The 17,415-nt window shown below is 33.9% G+C and overlaps 1 protein-coding gene across 1 annotated transcript in view; it reads right to left on the bottom strand.

Moving 5' to 3' along the window:
- Rlip (Ral interacting protein) overlaps window positions 1-16,916 on the bottom strand; it is a 56,865-nt gene extending 39,949 nt beyond the window's left edge. The window contains exons 1-5 of the mRNA XM_089101487.1: window positions 16,681-16,916; window positions 14,639-14,756; window positions 10,344-11,012; window positions 7,445-7,753; window positions 4,998-5,190 (exon numbers count right to left, since the gene is read on the bottom strand). Coding sequence (XP_088957613.1) covers window positions 5,067-5,190; window positions 7,445-7,753; window positions 10,344-11,012; window positions 14,639-14,756; window positions 16,681-16,768 — 1,308 coding nt within the window. The 5' untranslated portion in view covers window positions 16,769-16,916 and the 3' untranslated portion in view covers window positions 4,998-5,066. The remainder of the gene's footprint in view (window positions 1-4,997; window positions 5,191-7,444; window positions 7,754-10,343; window positions 11,013-14,638; window positions 14,757-16,680) is intronic.
- Window positions 16,917-17,415: the final 499 nt, after the last annotated feature.

Genomic DNA, 17,415 nt, shown 5'->3' on the forward strand with positions numbered 1-17,415 from the left:
GAATTTCTTGAGAAATTTGTTTCTAGCAAAATTATGTTGACAAAAATGTTATTTTTGACAACATGAAACAAATTGCCTCTCTCATAAAACAATCTGAAATAAAACAAAATTGTGAAAAATTTTTCCGCCATAGCTAATTCCAAATTTTTCCTAAATTTGTAATTTGATTTGTAAATCATAAAGTTTAAGCCTGAAAGTATAACAAAACCCAGCTCAAAGTTACGAATGGTATTCATAACTGACGCTGTAGTTTTGCGTATGTTGGGGTCAGGGACCCAACTATTTATCATATTAATATTCTTCTGTTCTTTTCAGAATCCCCCTTTATTTCTTTTACATTTGTTCTCGTTCCCCATGTTTGTTTCGAACCTGTGCACGTCTTTTTACCCCGTAAGATAATTAAATAAGGTTTAAAAAAATAACACCTGGGGTAAGAATGATGACCTCAGAATTTAGGAAGATAGATTTTTCGTCCTTTTGGATGAATGGGAAAATTCACAGGTTCTATTTGGAAAAAGAGAATCTTTTGTTGTCCATAATTGGTTAAAGCCCTGCAAGAAGGATGTCCCTGTAAATACTCGAAGAATATTTTGAGCTGATGGGTTTAGTTTTGTTTAGTGATTGAATTTGTATAGTAATTTCTCTCTGATTGTATTTACTGCATATTAGTTCTTTCCTTACAGACCAGGTTATTAAAGTAATGAGATTCATAGGTGATGTATTTCTCTAGGAGCACTAAACTCCTAAGTTGAAATGAGAATACCTTATGGAAGAAGGTACCCAGAAATACGGCATAGTAGAGTAAAAGAATTTGACTACAGTTATAATTTGCCCGTTTGGTTATACCGTGGCACCCTTTCCAAATCGGCTCGAAGTGTGGCAGTCGGAGGTGGCTACTGAGTTGCATAGGATCAAGGCAGTGTCAGCTCGGAGCAATTTTAAGTGTGAGTTTACACAAAGACGGTTTTTTCTAGGCTATAAAAACAGACTGCAGTAATAATCTCTAAATGCAGTCTCATAAGGTTTGGGAGTGTGAGTCTCAGTAATAATGTAGGCCCCTTCAGCACCTAACAGCATAATTTTTACTTTATTGACAAATGGCCCAACTCTATAATACAGCCAGGGATTAGTCCTTCTAACCTCCTCTAGTCACCTGCCAGTGTTACCCGTGCTAGTCTCCCAACTCCTTTCATTAACATGGACCTAGTAAGCTTTCCCAATGAATAGCGCGGTCTTGCAAAACTTCAATTAATTAATGCAAAACTTCAATGCAAACTTATATCATTATTGCAAAACTTCAATTGAAAATTCAATAATTTTCGCAAAATTTCAAGGCACATTTCAAAACTTACAAAACTTCATTTATTTAGCACAGATTTAGGTGAAATTTAGCCAAAATACAGCACAAAAACGAACTCACAAAATGGTGAAAGCCTTTAATTGTCAAATGATACACAAATTATTAACGATCTTTTCAATAATTAATATTATTCCTAATCATTATTAATTATAATGAAGTAAGATTATAGGAACTTCCGGAGCCTACAAGACGAAATTCTAAATACATTACAATTAATCATAAAATAAAATGGTTGTAACCTGATCTTTGGAGGAGGGGGGATTAGAGGTTTCTCCTGGGATGGATTTGAAATACCATAGAAGACGCAAAATACCAAAGGGAGCGTTTTTAGACTGCAATTTTATTTGTTATGTTGGTAATTGGAATATAAGGGCTAGATTATTCCATAGTACACAGGGTAGTTGGAAAAAAAAAGTTGTGCCGCTTGGCATAATTGGTTCTAGTGTCTTATGACCAATTTATAGCAAAAGTAAATAAAAAAAAGTATAACTAGCATTTTATTTAGGTTTTATGCGTAACTTTATGATTTTGCAATGGGATGGTAACTGGTTCTTATTTTTCCATTTGTATTGAGGCAGGAAAATTATTCATCCTAAGACAACTTAGAATTCAATTTTACTTAAGTAATTGATTTAATTTCAATTAATATTTAGTGTAAATTAATTTATTTCAATTATGGTCAAGCTCAGATTCAGTTTAGATAAGGCACAAAGTTTAGTTAAAACTAAACTTCTATATATGACCATCTTACCTTAGTTCTGCCCTAGGAATGACGTATGGACCGATGATAGATAGACTTATCTATCAACAAATGAAATTACATCATTCTTATACAATCCTAAAAAGGGCTTATCCCAGATTTGCATCTCACTCACTCGGACTATCTGTCTTGGCTTCTTCTACATAGGTCGCCAAAAAAGACATAGTTTAATTTGATTTAGTTCTATGTAAAGTTAATTTAGTGTCAATTTTATTTAAATCCAAATTAATCTAATTCAAAATTTAATACAATTTATTTAAACCTCAAATTAGTGATACCTTTTTGTCAACCCAACATGTAACGAGCTGCATTAAAATGCAAAAAGTTCAAGGAACACAAGTTCAATCTCCTTTTATTTCAATAAATAAAAGTTCAAATAGGGATAAAATCCTTTTAATAGACAGTGTTTCACAAACAGTGTAATCAGTAGTTTTACTACTGATGACGGTCACTGCAAATGTGACCGAAATATCTGGTATTTCTTGTGAATTTCCAACACTCTTTGTGAAACACTGTCTATTAAAAGGATTTTATCCCTATTTGAACTTTTATTTATCGTCATGGAAAGGCAGTGTGGTCTCCGAAATTATCTACCTTTTATTTCAACAAAAGAGAAATAAGGAAAACAATATCCAAAAGGGTTCAATGGACCGTTATTTTGGAGACGACGTAAAATAACTAATTACTGATAAAACTGGGCACATCCATACTAAACTACACCTAAATTTAAATAGATAAGGAATAAGGAATCAACTCACCGATAGTTCCCACTAATAGGGCGATCCTCCCATCGCCCGACAATCAATAACAAAGTAAAATTTTGTCTAGGTCATCGAGGATCAACGCTAACTAAACAACACTCAAAAAATAGATAAAATCCAGTAAAAACTAAAAAAATTAACAGTTACTCTTAAGCAGTGGATGACGAAGAAACAACCATACTATAAACTTAAACTGCTATTTTAAAGATAAAAATCATGATAGTTAAAATGTAAAAACAGTTAAGACGAAAGTTCGTAAGAAAGAGACGAAATAATTTTTAGAGATTAAAATATATTTGTTAATCGGCGTAAAGTACCAAGGACACGAAAAAAGCGTTTTTTTGCCCCCTGAACACGTCTGAGGTCTCTTCATGCGTGTAAAAAGCAACTTTCTAACATTTTTCTTTAGGTTGTTTAAAATAATGAATCTTTTTAAGGGAGTAGACTATCATATTTTCGCTAGTGTTGCTACCAAAGAGTATGAATAACGGATAAGAGTGGAAACTAGCGCTAGTGCCGAAAAGAAATCACCAACGCCACCTAAGGCCTGGCGAAATATAAAGCTAGGCCTAGTATATGTCTATAAAACAGTAGATTAGCATACCCTAAACAGCCAAACACTTGCCTTTTTAACAGTTTGAAATGCAGGTGAGGGTAAAGAGCTCAAAGCAATTTAACTAGCAGGCCTTAAACCTAGGCCTTATCGGTGCAACCTAGATAGGCCTAATAAGTTAAATTGGGTCTTGAAACAAAACCAGTACGGGTTTTTTGTTACTAATACAGAGACTTCACCTTTAAAAGCAATAAAGACTAGGCCTATATCATTATAAAATCAATTATCCAGTTCTATTTGAAATTTTCTACTTATTTAAAGACATTTTTAATGCTTTCGCCAGCCACTACGTTGCGTTTGGCGCTAGTAGTTTTCAATTCCCATCTTTCCATGTTAAACACCGGATGATCCGACTCATATCAGTTACTCATTGTCTTTGGTTGTCACGATAAATCATATTAAAAAAGCAAAACTAATTAGTTAAACTTGACAGCGCATTTCGTCCGCAAAAACTTAAACATTAGCAATCTATTGATTTTCAAAGACAGGTAGACATTCAAAGGAAAGCCACATCTTCTTATAATAATAATAATAATTTATTTATTACCCACTATGAAAAAGAAGCGGAGTACATCAAGAACAAAAAAAAAAAAAAAACTCGCACACTTAACAATTATTTACATAAAACGACGTAAATTATGGTGCGCAGTAAGACCTGCAGATAACGACAGCTTTCCCGCAAGCACAATCACTTTTTCCCGTAAATCAGGGAGGCCGAATCGCGATATTAGATGCCAGTTCCGGTTCCTAATATATCATCCATGTTTTTAGAAAACAAAACCGGCCGAGTTATATACTGTCAAATAAATTATAAGAGAGCTCGGTTAAACTTGTACTAAACAATATTAATTTTATACTTTCTTTACAAGAGTTAAATTACAAAAATTCCCCCCCCCCCCTTCTCCCTTGACAGTATACAGTTTACTGTAAAACAGAAAAGGCAGACTTATATACTGTCAAGTAAATTTTAAGACAGCTCAGTTAAACTTGTACTAGAATTACTCATTTTATAGTTCTTTTAAAAAAGTTGAATGAAAAAATCTGTGATTTTAAATAAATTTCAAACTAATCTATCTATAATAAAATGAATGGACTACAATAAATATGGTATAGCCACTAAATCATACAATAAAATTAAAAATTCATCATGCCAGGTTTTTTGATGATAATAAAATGAATGAGACCTAAATTTCTGTAAACCAAATGCCTCTAATAATGCAATGTTTATGTGAAATTTCTGACCATGCTGTCTAATAGCACCCGAAAAATTGTACTGTTTTTAGTAATTTTTGAGAAAAGATATTACTGTTTTTAGTTTTTCCAGAGTGCCATAATAAATAAGCTCTAATATCTTAGGATCAATTATACCAGAATCAAATCTTTGATTTTTGTATATTGCTAGTTTTTTTTTCTAAAGGGTAGACGATGGATGGCGTTGGACTTTTTTAATAGATTTCTGACGAGGTGCATATCTTGGTAATGATTATTATCTTTGCAAATTACCTTAAGTTGAGTAACAATTCGCTGGGCTTCCCATAGTTGTTCTTCTCTATGTTTCCAGATGATTCCAACTTATAATTCACTATGAATCTCTGCCAAAAACGACTCTTGTTTCTTTAATTCTTCTTCAATCTCTTCCAGATACTCGGGCAGGGTTAATGCCTTACCACCCAGTCCTGATAACGGGGGAATATATCTGCAATTATTAGGAGTTATTTGATGACATAAACAATACTGATTCTACTACTACTTATAACTGATCGTAGAACGTAGCTACACTCACTTCTCCTCTACCCCACTCTCTTCTGGTCTTCACTCTTTACCCTGAAAAAAATCCCTCGAGTGTGGTGGTTTGATATAGGGCTCGCCTATCAATTTTCTTCCCTTTATATAAAAGTCTTCCTTGGTAGTGCTAAGATGATCCCCATTGATTTCCCCCTCTCGAGAACCCTACCCATCAGCTTCAGACTAGCTTGGGCAGGCAATACTCGCCCCCCAAAGGAAAGGGGAGTCACCCAACACTCGCCGTCCATGAGTAGCCAGCGGAACTTGGTAATCAGAACCGGCACTAAAATGAGAACTTCTTTCTCCCAAATCAGATCTCTCCTCAAGGAGTATTTTCTTATGCTACGATAGGCCCTTCATATGTCCTGGGAGATTGACCATCCCAGGCAAAACTTTGAAGTATCCGCTGACTTCAGTTTATCCGATTTCAGCAGTGTATTCCAGAAAAAAACCTGACCTATGGTCAGACCCTGAGGAGGACATCCAGTGGCTGGACAGTGACTGAAATTAGGAGTAGTAGGACACTATATCTCTTGGGGAAATCCTGGAAATGTTGTCACCAGTACTTCTTTGCAACAACTGCATGATCAGTCTCAGTGAATTCTGATTATAAATGGAGCTGAAGTGAAATACAAGGTTCGTATCCATGAAAAGTGGATATTGGCAACAACAGTAATTGCTTCTTTCACTATACTACACGTATTGTTTATAATATTCTCATTTTTATTCTTAATGGTTAGCTATTTAATTTTTTTTACTATTTTTTCCAGCACTAGACTCAGTTTCACACCTAGCTGGTCAAAACATTGGTCCCTCTTACTTGATACTAAAATACTAAATTATAACTATACTGCAGATTTAGCTTTAACGACGGGTCTCTATGAACAGTAAACGTTGAACAACGCAATAAGAATAACAACTTAAAAATTCGTTTAAAAGTGGTTATTTAATTATATATATTCTTTGATATATGTTTTGTACATATACGGCAATTAAACTGGGCTTTTTCTTATTGCTTTAGAAAGCAGCAGCACTGTTTATTTATTAATTTTTTTAGTTACCAATGTCTACAGCTCGTTAACGACAAGATCCGAAGAAGCCATGTCGGACAGACAACATTTCTGGCCGGGATTCTCTTATTTTTTTTTTTACCTTTCCCAATGGACTATGGTGCTCATGCCACCCCGAAAGGCATAGTCATTGGACTTTCCAACCATGCTGAATCAAATACCTATCTAAGAATTTCTCTCAGATGTGTGTGGGGAAAATAATGGCGTGGGAAGGGGACTAGTTGCCCTCCAACTAGGCAACTAGCGACACGCTGAATCTGACAGAATGATTTTCATTAAGGTTACTTGACTTTTTGAGGGTGTCTCCCCTCTTTTTTGTCCATCAGGCACATTTTATCAGGCTTGGAGCTTTTGATGAGTAAACTAAACTTTATGAAGTTTATATATTTAGAATCAGCATAAAAAAATCAATTATTTTTATATATCTACTGATATCAAAATTCCGTTCTTCAGAGTTCCTAGTACTACTGGGCCGAGTCCCTCCTTACTTACAGTTCGTTAGCAGGAACTGTTTGATTATCAGAAAGAAAATAAAAAAGGGGGGGGGGTGAAAGTAGACAAATTATACAGAACATAAGAAATTCTAGGAAAACTCGAAGTTCCAAAAAAACAAGATAAAGGCAAACAAAACGAGATACATTAGAAATTCTAGAAAATGATGCACAAGCTCACAGACTTCGGTTTACGTGTTCGAGGGACCAAATCCCGGACATTTGAAAATCACTGCAAACTTCGATTTAAACAAGACACTACCTGCACATCTTTCTCAAAAAATGGTCGTAGCAGCGGCAAACTAGCCAAGATTAGACCAAAATCAATGCCGAATAACCGATCTAAGCCTAACCTCACCTTTTCTCATAATTCCTTCAAACAGAAATCCTCCATATAACATAAAGCAAGTAAGCAGCCTAAAACTAATACTCAATGTTTGATAAACAACTAACCCCAAGTTTAAGCAGACAACCCGTAAGTTTTAGTTTTATTTAAACAATGTAAAACCTATCTACCTTTAGCCTAAAAAGTTGGCAGCAGGGGAGATTTAGGTAAGATTTGAGTTAAAGCAACGTTGAACAATCAACTAACCATTAATCTCACCTTTTTAACTGAACACCTTCAAACAGTATTCCTCCATTTGATATGAAGCAAGCAATCAGTCTATGACTAAAATTCAATGTCGGATGAAGAACTAGGCACAAGTTCCTAGCATTCATCTTATTGATTTTTTCGTTTTGTATCACGTGACTCATATGAACAAATAGCCATGAAAGAACAGCCTTATTTACACCAGGAAGTTTTTCAATCAGAAGACGCAGTTGACGATGTTGCTCAGTTTCATCTTTTAACAAAGCTGCACTTTCAAACGATTCTTCAAGAGTTTGGGTTAGCAGGCTGTCCGGGAGTTCTCTACAATAAAAAAAGGATATCATAACAAATTGAATAAGAAAAAAAGGTCAACATTCCCATTTCTCATTTTAGGCTTCTAAAGAAAGTTAATATTTGACACCCCATTTTCTTTTTCTTCCTTCCCATTCCTCTTTTTGTTTTACGCTTGTGAAATCAGATGGTGCCAAATTACGTGAACTTACAAGAACACAAAAATAGTATGTAAATCCAATTCTACTGTGATTAAGGACACTTCTTTAGAAGCTCAAAGAGGGAAATAACAGTGTTGCCAAAGATCTGATGAGAAATAGCTAAACATATCTAAAAGCTGGTAAAAAAAAGTGAAAAAAAGAAATAATTCAAATATATTGCAAACAAGAGTCAAAAGCGGAGACTAGCTACTAGGTTAATATGAAAGCCAATCATGAAAAAACTGAAGACGGTGTCTCCCTTGGGAAATATCACGGTGCCACAGTAAAAAAGAATGCAAGGGAGCAAAAAGGAAGTGTAGACAGACAATTGTGAAATTTGGGACACCTCCTTAGGATCTAGAACAAGAAATAGCAGTGCTGCCAAAAACAGCTAAACAAGGTCCAGCACATTTCCCCTAGAGAATTCTCCAGGCGGAAAATTCTCCCCTAGAGAACTACACCAGGAAAATTCTTACCAAATGTAAAACTGATCAACCAAAGAGAATTTAAGACAAGTAAAAAGAGCATAATTACACATCAGCTATTATGAATTAGAGGAAGTGGGTTATTGTGTCAGCGGGGGAGAGGGTGTAGATGCTTAAAAGAGAGCATTTCAATACCCAAATTTCCCTTATCCCCTGAGCCTTCAGATAAATATAGAAAGCCGTATGGGATTGGGGTGGTGGGTTGGAATTAATCTATCTTCATTTAAACTAAGTCCAAATAACGACAATGCAGGGTGATGCCTCCCTTCTTACTGCAGAAAAATGTTCTTGTGATTTATTTTAAAGATTCATTTAAATAAATTAATTTGTTTCATACAATGATATGTAAGCGCACATCAGCTATTTGAAAGGAGGGGCAGTGAATATTTTTTTTAGGTCGGGGAAGGGGGAAAATATCTCAAAGAGTGCATTCTAATGCCTAGATATCCTAACTCACATTGATGCTTAAGGTAAATATAAAATAAGTTTTGAGAAAGGGGAAGAATTGGAAATTGATATTTGACTTGCGGGGATATTTCTAATGTGCACCCTTATTATTGATGGGTATTACTGGTAGCATAAAATATTTGCATTTGCATAAAATATTAGCATTTACTTCGTTACCAGCAAAGAGAAGAAAAAGGCAAGGCGAGGCATGATGAGCGTCACAAGAAAATTTCTTGCAGGGGGGGGGGGGACGTGGAGAAGAGACTGTTAAGTCCTACTAGGAGCTTTTTTTCAGTGATTTTAAATGGTATATTACTCTGTTGTTATACAATGTTTCTATACAGTGAAACGTATGTATATAATGTATTTAAGCATCAGATAATCCTATTATAGACATTTCAATAGCTTCAGCCACGTAGAAAACCAAAGTCACGCAGAATTTCAACCCATATGACCAATAATACCCCTCTCCATCCACCCAAAATTCTGTAGCAAAAATGCTATCAAGAACTTATTCAAACTAAATTTCAACGAAAATGTTTACTAAATATTGAGATTCTGTTTTAAACTCTGTCCAGAATCAGAATGACTGCCGAAACACAAGAATTCTTGAATTAAAATAACAAGATTTTTAAATGCACTAAGAAGCTTCAGCGTAAGGAGCGAAGCGTAGAGGAGCTGGAAACCCCCCTCATAAAACGAATTTTATGTTCGTTTTATGCTTCTATGCTGCTCCTTAGTTGAAAAAACTTTTTTATTTATCCTACAGGATTTATCTGAAAATTCTATTTTTTCAAATTCTTCTTTTCGCGTTTTTGGGGGCTGGAGGTTGAGTGATTATAGCATGGTAAGATAAAAGTTAATTAAATTATATTTTTTTATCTATTTATTTGAAATACGAGTTCTCTTCTTTTAAAAATTTCTTTATTTTGACAGGGTGTTTGACTCCGTGCTATTGGAATTATATTAAAACAGAAAAACCGAAACACTCCTTAAAGGTACTTGAGACCAAAAAATATTTTGAATATACAGTGAACAATACCCAAACTAGTGGATGATACCCAATATTTTTTTTTTTTTAACAGGACTTGACGACTTTAAAAAACTTTCTATTGCTTGCCTATTTGAAGTCAAAAATTATCCCTGTCAGCCAACCACCTAGGGTCAAACGAAAATCGGGTCATTCCCAAACGGAGTAGGAGGAACGGAATATTTAAGAGAAACTGAAAGTTTTTGGAAAGGTGTAGGGAGGGAGGGTTTTAATAGATTGGGATAGAGGAGGAGCCTACATTGCTGTGTTGGCTTTAGGCGGCTCGGTGCTGCAGTGTTGTTAATAGTAGTAGCAGTAGATACCGTGTTACTGCCAAATTTTACCAGTTTTTTGGAGATTGAGGAATAAAGGGGAAAAATTGTTTCTCCTAAGCCCAGTCTCCTCAAACCAATTATTATTCATGAAAATTGACAATATAAGTAGTCATGCAACCTCACCTGAAGTACTGCTTCAATACACTAGCGATTGTGGGCATATCATATTCATTTATCTTAGATGGCAATCTCAAGTTATAGCTCTTTCTTAGTTCTGCAACTTTAGTTTTAATTCCAGACGATCTGTAGATACCTTCGATAGTGAGTCCATTCTCTTCAATCACATCGACACATTCTCGAACTATAAGCGGTAATTCTAGACCATCATGACACTTACTTCTTTCATAAGAGAGGTGTAAGGGTATACCAAACACGGGAAAAACTGTTTCATCAGATAGATCAATACAATCTTTTTTCTTATTTTTGTCCTTTTTAAGAAGCTTTTCTTTACTGCTTAGCTTGTTCTTCTCTGATTTATCTTTAGATTTCTCTTTTCTTTCAGATTTTTTCTCATCTTTTTTGTCTACTTTAGAGCTTTTTTCACCTTTCTTGAATTCTGCAGCGTCTAGTTTTTCTTTAGATTGAATTTTCTCTTGTTTCTTTTTTAATTCTTTTTCAGCCCTCTTAGCTTCTTTCAATTTCTGTTTTCTTTCTTTCTCTCTTTCTTCTTCTTCTTTTAGAGCTTTAAGCAAATCCGCTTTCCTGTCTAATGTGGATTTTGCTTCTTCTTTGCTCTTTTTATCCTTCTTGGCAGGAAACTTGAACGATTTTTTCTTGCCTTTAAATGGACTCCTAAAAGCAGACAAACATAAGAGATTTTACATGTAATATGGTACAAAACAAAATATTGCTACTTCAACAATTAGCTATTGGAAAAATGTAAGTGAAACTATAAACGCTATTAAAAAACTATATTATATCACTATATCACAAGAGAAGAATGGATTTTACTTTTTGAATTGGTATTCTGGCATTCTTTTCCCTGATCTCTGAATAAAAAGTGGACTCGGCAAGTTTTCTTTCCTTAAAAAAAAGATGCTTGGACATAACTTTAAACAGTACTACTATCTATCTATACTTTTCAAGATAACATGAATTTGCTTCCATGTATATATAGTACCATTTACTTCTCAAACCCTTACGCTCATACAAAAGAAGCTAAAAGTAAATATTCACATAGTTCATTGACTTTACATGACAGCATGGCACTCACTTCTTTGCAATAAAGGACACTTAGTCCGGTTTACAAATCACAAACTGTGGTAGCGCTATTTTTTTCTCAATACGTTTTTCACAGATTATCAAAATATCCAGGCAGTTATCCGACACCTTCTGCCTATCAGTAAGACGAACAGAAATATTTGCAAAGACCCAAAGCATTTTCTTTGATTCAAGAATCTTTTTCATTTTCGAAAAATTCCGACGCAGCTTTAAGGATATTGGCATAAACATTCCCAGCATTAGGTGTCCAATATATAAAGGTCAGTACTGGGCACTATACTAGTCATTGTACGTTTTCAGTGTACATTCCGGACACCATTGTCAGTAGCACTGGGGAACAGGGTAATCCTGATGTGATATTACCGTCACCTTGGATGTACTCCAATAAACAAGGGAAGCATCAGTTTCCATTCAATTGACCCTGCAGTTTAAGGGAGACTCTCCCGGCAGGTATAACGGTGCTTGCGACGGGGAGCATCCCCTCTTTTGCTTGTCAATTTGGGTTACTTCGGAAACATCTCTTTAAAAACTACTCAATACAATTTGTACACAAATAAAGGAACTGTCAAATAGCCAACTATAAAAGAAAATTCGATTTTGAATAAATCACTCAGAATAAATTATATGTTTACTTAAAGAATGGTGTTAGGTAATAATTTAATGCAAAAACAATGTATTCAATTCATTCAAGAAGTTTACAGGATGCACTTTAAGAATTACAAAACTAGGCACCTCGTGTTTATATTTTTGTAACCGTGTTGTTTAGTTTAATCTGAGACTTCAAACCCTGCTATTGGTTCGTCATGCCTATTTTCGCCATTGGAACTGGTTGTTTTATTTGCATTGACGTTACTATAAACGTCCTGGAAGACTGTGAATTGACACTTCACAGTTGGTATTTTTGTTGTTTTGATTTTTATTGTTCTTTCTTATTTACCAATGTCTTTTCGTTTTGTTTTTTGTTTCTTTTCCTTTTTTTATACACTCTGCTAAATCAAACAATTTTGCTGTGATAAAAAAAAATTGTTGTTTATTATTATAGACACACACAGGTTCTAGTCTTGTGGAGGATATTACAGAATTTTCTAAAAGGAAAGGGAGTGCATTTCAGACCGGATTTTGGTTTTACCATTGAAGGAAGTGAGTTCTTTGGGCGGGGAAATGCCAAAACATGTACCAATACGTCTACTTCAAAGGTTAGTAATGAAAAGATTTGTCAATAGATCAGCTTTCAAGTTAGGGCCAAACTTACCAAAAATGTTGTGGAAGAGCAAAACAAGAATTAAGTATTGCAAAATAAACTATTTTTTAAAAACCAAAACATCTTATCCCTCCCCTCTTCTAGAACAAAATGAGCTTGTATTTTTGGTTTAATGGAAACTACAGTTATAAGACTCAATGACCATTTTTTAATGCAGGGACTTCTGAACATACAATCATGGCCTCACTTGCCAAGAAAATTTCTTTGCATTGTACCAAATATCCTATTTCAATTGTTTCTTTGGGTTTTCCTTTTTTAAAGCGTTTTATTATCCTATAAAAAGTTTTATGTAAGACTGCAAGCCGTCAGCCATTTTCCCTATTCAAGCCTAGTATGGTGACAAAACGTTTTGATAACATCCCTCACCCCTCTATAAGGGCCAGATCAAACGAAAGCTCTAAATTTCGTTTGAGCTGGCCCTTATAGAGGCTTTCCCCAAACCCCCTATAGAGGCTCTTTTAACCTTCCTGGCTTTCCCCAAAATTTTTTTAATGAAGGGTTCAGGTAGTAGTCAAAATTTACACATTCAGCAATAAGGCAAATTAGTGTGACTAGACTATATTCCTCATACCAGTTTTGAATGAATGTCTTTGTTAATTGAACAAAATAAAAAAAAAGAACTATGAGAAAGATCAAGTAGTATGGTCACTTGTGGTCACCACATGGCTGTATACTGTCTGTATGGATCAGCTATTACAATAAACTACAACCTTTTAAGAGTGGTGCAAACAGATTTGTAAAATCCTTTGGGGAACATTTTGTAGGCGTATTTAACAAGTGGCCTTTTTTTTCTCTTTTTCTATTTCTCATCAAACTTAATTAGACATTTCTTTTATAATGTTAAAAACGTACAAGTTAACCTCTACCTGGCATCTTTCTCAGACACTTGGGTTGCTCTTTTAACCTCCCTTGCCTTCTTGAAATGTTTTAAATGAAGAGTTCAGCTAGTAGTCAAGATTTACACATCCAACAATAAGGCAAATTAGTGTGACTAGACTATATTCCTCATGCCAGCTTTGAATGAATGTCTTTGTGAATTGAACAAAATAAAAAAAAATGGAACTGTGAGAAAGATCAAGTAGTATGGTCACTTGTGATCACTGACAAACAGAAAGAGAAAAAATTTTACAAGATAGCTAGAAAATTCCAAAGTATCTGTAAAAAGTATGTAGAAATGTATATTCACAGGTTCTAGTACAAAGTGACTTCCAATTATTTTTTTTTTTTAATTAACTAAAAAATACATTTTCAAATTTACATAAATGGGTAAAAGAAATACAAGCAGTCAAATTTATACAGACAACGTTTGAATACAAGGGACAACAATGATAAACAATTTAATGTTTCCTATTTTAAAAAACAAAGATGACAAATAAGAATTTTGTCAAGCACACATCATTGAAATTAGTTCAATCTGGTTTCCATGCTGTTTAATTTTTTTTCCTTTTTTTACAGTTCATTTACAGATTTAATGTCTTCCACATAAGATGTTAAACAACATTAAACGTAATAAAATCAAAGTGGTTAGTATATAGTAACATTCCATGGAAGATTTTTTTAGATCAGTAATACTCTCCTAGAAATCTTGTGAAGCTGACTTTAAAGAATCTGGAAACAATATTGAGAGAAGCTTAATTTTTTTTCAAAGAAGCTGTTTTTCTAGTAAAAAAAAATTCTGAAAATGATTAAACCTTGTGAAAATGGCTTTAAAGAAACTAAAAAAGAATACTGAAAGAAGTTGTATTTTTTTTTCAAAGTCTCTGATTTGTCTTCAAAGCACATGTTTTCCTTACAAAAATTCATAAAACAACCACAGTTCTGTTTTTCAAAGTATTCAAAGTTAAATGTTTTCTATAGTCTATAAACTCACAATACAATTTAGGAATAAATGGTTGTTAAAACCATTCTATTTTTCCAATCAATCAAGCAGTCTTACTTTGTTTCAGGATCTTCACTAGGGGATATGTCTCCTTCTAAAGCAGCATATCCCTTATCTTTTTTGTTATCTTTCTTGCCCAATAATGATGAGTCTTTCCTGGGGGATTCATCACTGCCTGTAAAAGAAAATCACTTAGTCCTAGTTGGACTTCGAATCCTTATTGGTCCTAGAAAATTTGTTACTCCTGACTGCTCTTAGTCACTTCACTAAAATTACTGCCTGTGAAAGAAAATCAGCTAGTCCTCTTCTAATTCAATCTTAGCATTCATCCAGACTCCAACGTAAGTATTAATTTTTTTTTTAAACTTTCACATAGTCCTGACACACATTATGCTGCAAGAATACATGCAGGATAAATACAGCCCAAAATTTTCCCTGCATCAATAAAAATTAGTAAGGGTTTAACCAATATGTCAGAGCCAGAATCAGATTACAAAACCCCTTAATTGACCCTTCCATAATTTAAATGTATCACTGAAATTAACAATTACCTTCAAGAAAACAATAACATTAAAATTGACTCAAAATTCAACATAAAAATAAGAAGTACTACTACATGGTGCTCTTATATTTAATCAAAGCTTTACAAAAAAGAAATCTCAAAAGAACAGAAAATACCACAAATCCTTATTTAATTTCACTGGAATACTTGGTTTGGCAGTTTAACATTATTTTCTACTTCTGAAAACAATTACAAAATTGAGAATTTGTGAAACAGAATGTTACAAGCTGATTTTTTAAAACTAAAGTAGGAGGGAGCACTATAGGTAGGTGTATCCAATAGCTATTAATCATTTCATGAAATATGCAAGAAGCTCCAGAGTGGGTGCCAATGAGTGTCTGCAAAAATTTTCAAAGAAAGAGGAAGGACCTGAAAATTACTTTTTATGCAAGGTGGGAGGTTTAAACAGATATCTTTTTTTAACATCAATAGCTATATATCTTTCCAGAATTGCCTATTATAAAATTCTTACTTTTTGTGTACCTACTTTTGGTCTTACTGGTTGGAGGGGGGAGCTAGGTCAGTTCTCTAAAGATTTAACCATGAATGGTAGATATACACCAGATTCTCTAACTGATGTAGGGACAAGGTGAAAACATAACTCAATGTCTTTTTTATGCTCTTTCTAAATACAATTGTTTTTGCAACTGCAAATCAAATTTGAAGTCCCTAAATGGGAAAAAAAATTATGTTTTCACTTACCAAATTATGGAAAAAATTTAAAACTGACCAAACTAATTTCTAAAATACCAAAAAGCTAACTAGCCTATCTAGAATTTTGCAAAGCTTGCTGAAATTTCAAATAGGCCTACTAAGCCTATGTTCTTTTAGTGTACAGTAGCCTAGGGGCTATAGTAATCTTTCCTGCATTCCTTTTCTGGTTTTGTAGAGAAGCAAGAATAATGATTAAGGATTGCTGGCCTAGGATCAGAAAAGTGGTAGTTTATGGTGGGCCTATCATAAACCAGACATCCACCCCATGGCTAGTATGGGAGTAAAGTTCATTTGTGATGCAAATATATGTTATATTTAGATTGAGGATGCAATTCTAGGTATATATTTGCATATTAGGGGGTGGGGGTATATAGCCTATTCTGTGAATATAGGCTATAGGTTCTAAGAGATTCATGAATTTCTTAGAGAAACTGGAAAAACAAGGAAAGAAAAAAAGATAAAGGCTCTCCCCCTGCAAAATGTGCTAACTAGGATGATTCTGCATATTAGGCCTATGGAGTAAAAATTGTTTTCTTAATAAGGATCCTTATGTCCAGCTGGACTCCTAGGCTTAAAATACTGGTTGGCCGGTTGGCTAATTCAAAGATTTATATATTATATATATATATATATATATATATATATATATATATATATATATATATATATATATACACTGTCAAATTAGCCATCTGGTGGTATCCCAGATAAAACCTAGGCCTTGGCTACCTTAGGTTCAGCCTATATTAAGCATTTAAAATAAATGAAATGTTAACGATTAATCTACTAGTAGAGTTGACGATTATATATGACATATTCTTACTAATATCAGCACCCATTTTAGATGACTTCAATCCTCCTCCAAATAGTCCTGGGAAATTCTTTTCATTGTCTGGACTTATAGAATCCATATTTGGTAAGACTCAACTTTGTTTCAACTCCTGCTAAGAATACAGTTTTTCTAAATGAAAAGGGATTAGCGATCGGCTCTGTTAAATATCCCACTTTTGCCACAGACTATTATTAGTCTAGGCTAAAATATGTTTGTAAGGATCTGGAAGTCACGTATAGACTAATTCAAATGCTTACTTGAAGTGCATGCCATCTATATATAAGTATTTGATTGAATTAAATTTTAGGATTGGAACGTTTAAAATTTCGTCGTTTTTTAAGACAAATGAAGTGCCTATACTCATTATTTGCCATCAAATGGAAAATTGCATGCTAATAGATCTTTCAGCATGTTCTTTAAATCGTCGTTATTTTCAAGCAAAATTTCTGCTAATCAGAATTTTTATGTAATTGTACTAGGGAAAAACCTCAACAAACGTCGGATTTTTTTAAAATTGTGAGAAATGCAGTCATTCTTTTGAAGACAAGCGGTTACATTACTGATCCTATACACAGTCCAATATTATTTTAAATTTCAGAGCGCCACAAAATATCATTTTTTTTCTGAAGATTGGAAAAAAAACTTCAAAGGCATTCAAAAAATTGGGGAGAGACCTTTTTTCATACGAAAGCTAATAAAGAACACAAAAACCATATTTTACCAAGA

The sequence above is a fragment of the Artemia sp. Qi Xiang Cuo genome, chromosome 15 (assembly GCF_049724085.1).
Source record: "Artemia sp. Qi Xiang Cuo chromosome 15, ASM4972408v1, whole genome shotgun sequence".
Taxonomy (NCBI): domain Eukaryota; kingdom Metazoa; phylum Arthropoda; class Branchiopoda; order Anostraca; family Artemiidae; genus Artemia; species Artemia sp. Qi Xiang Cuo.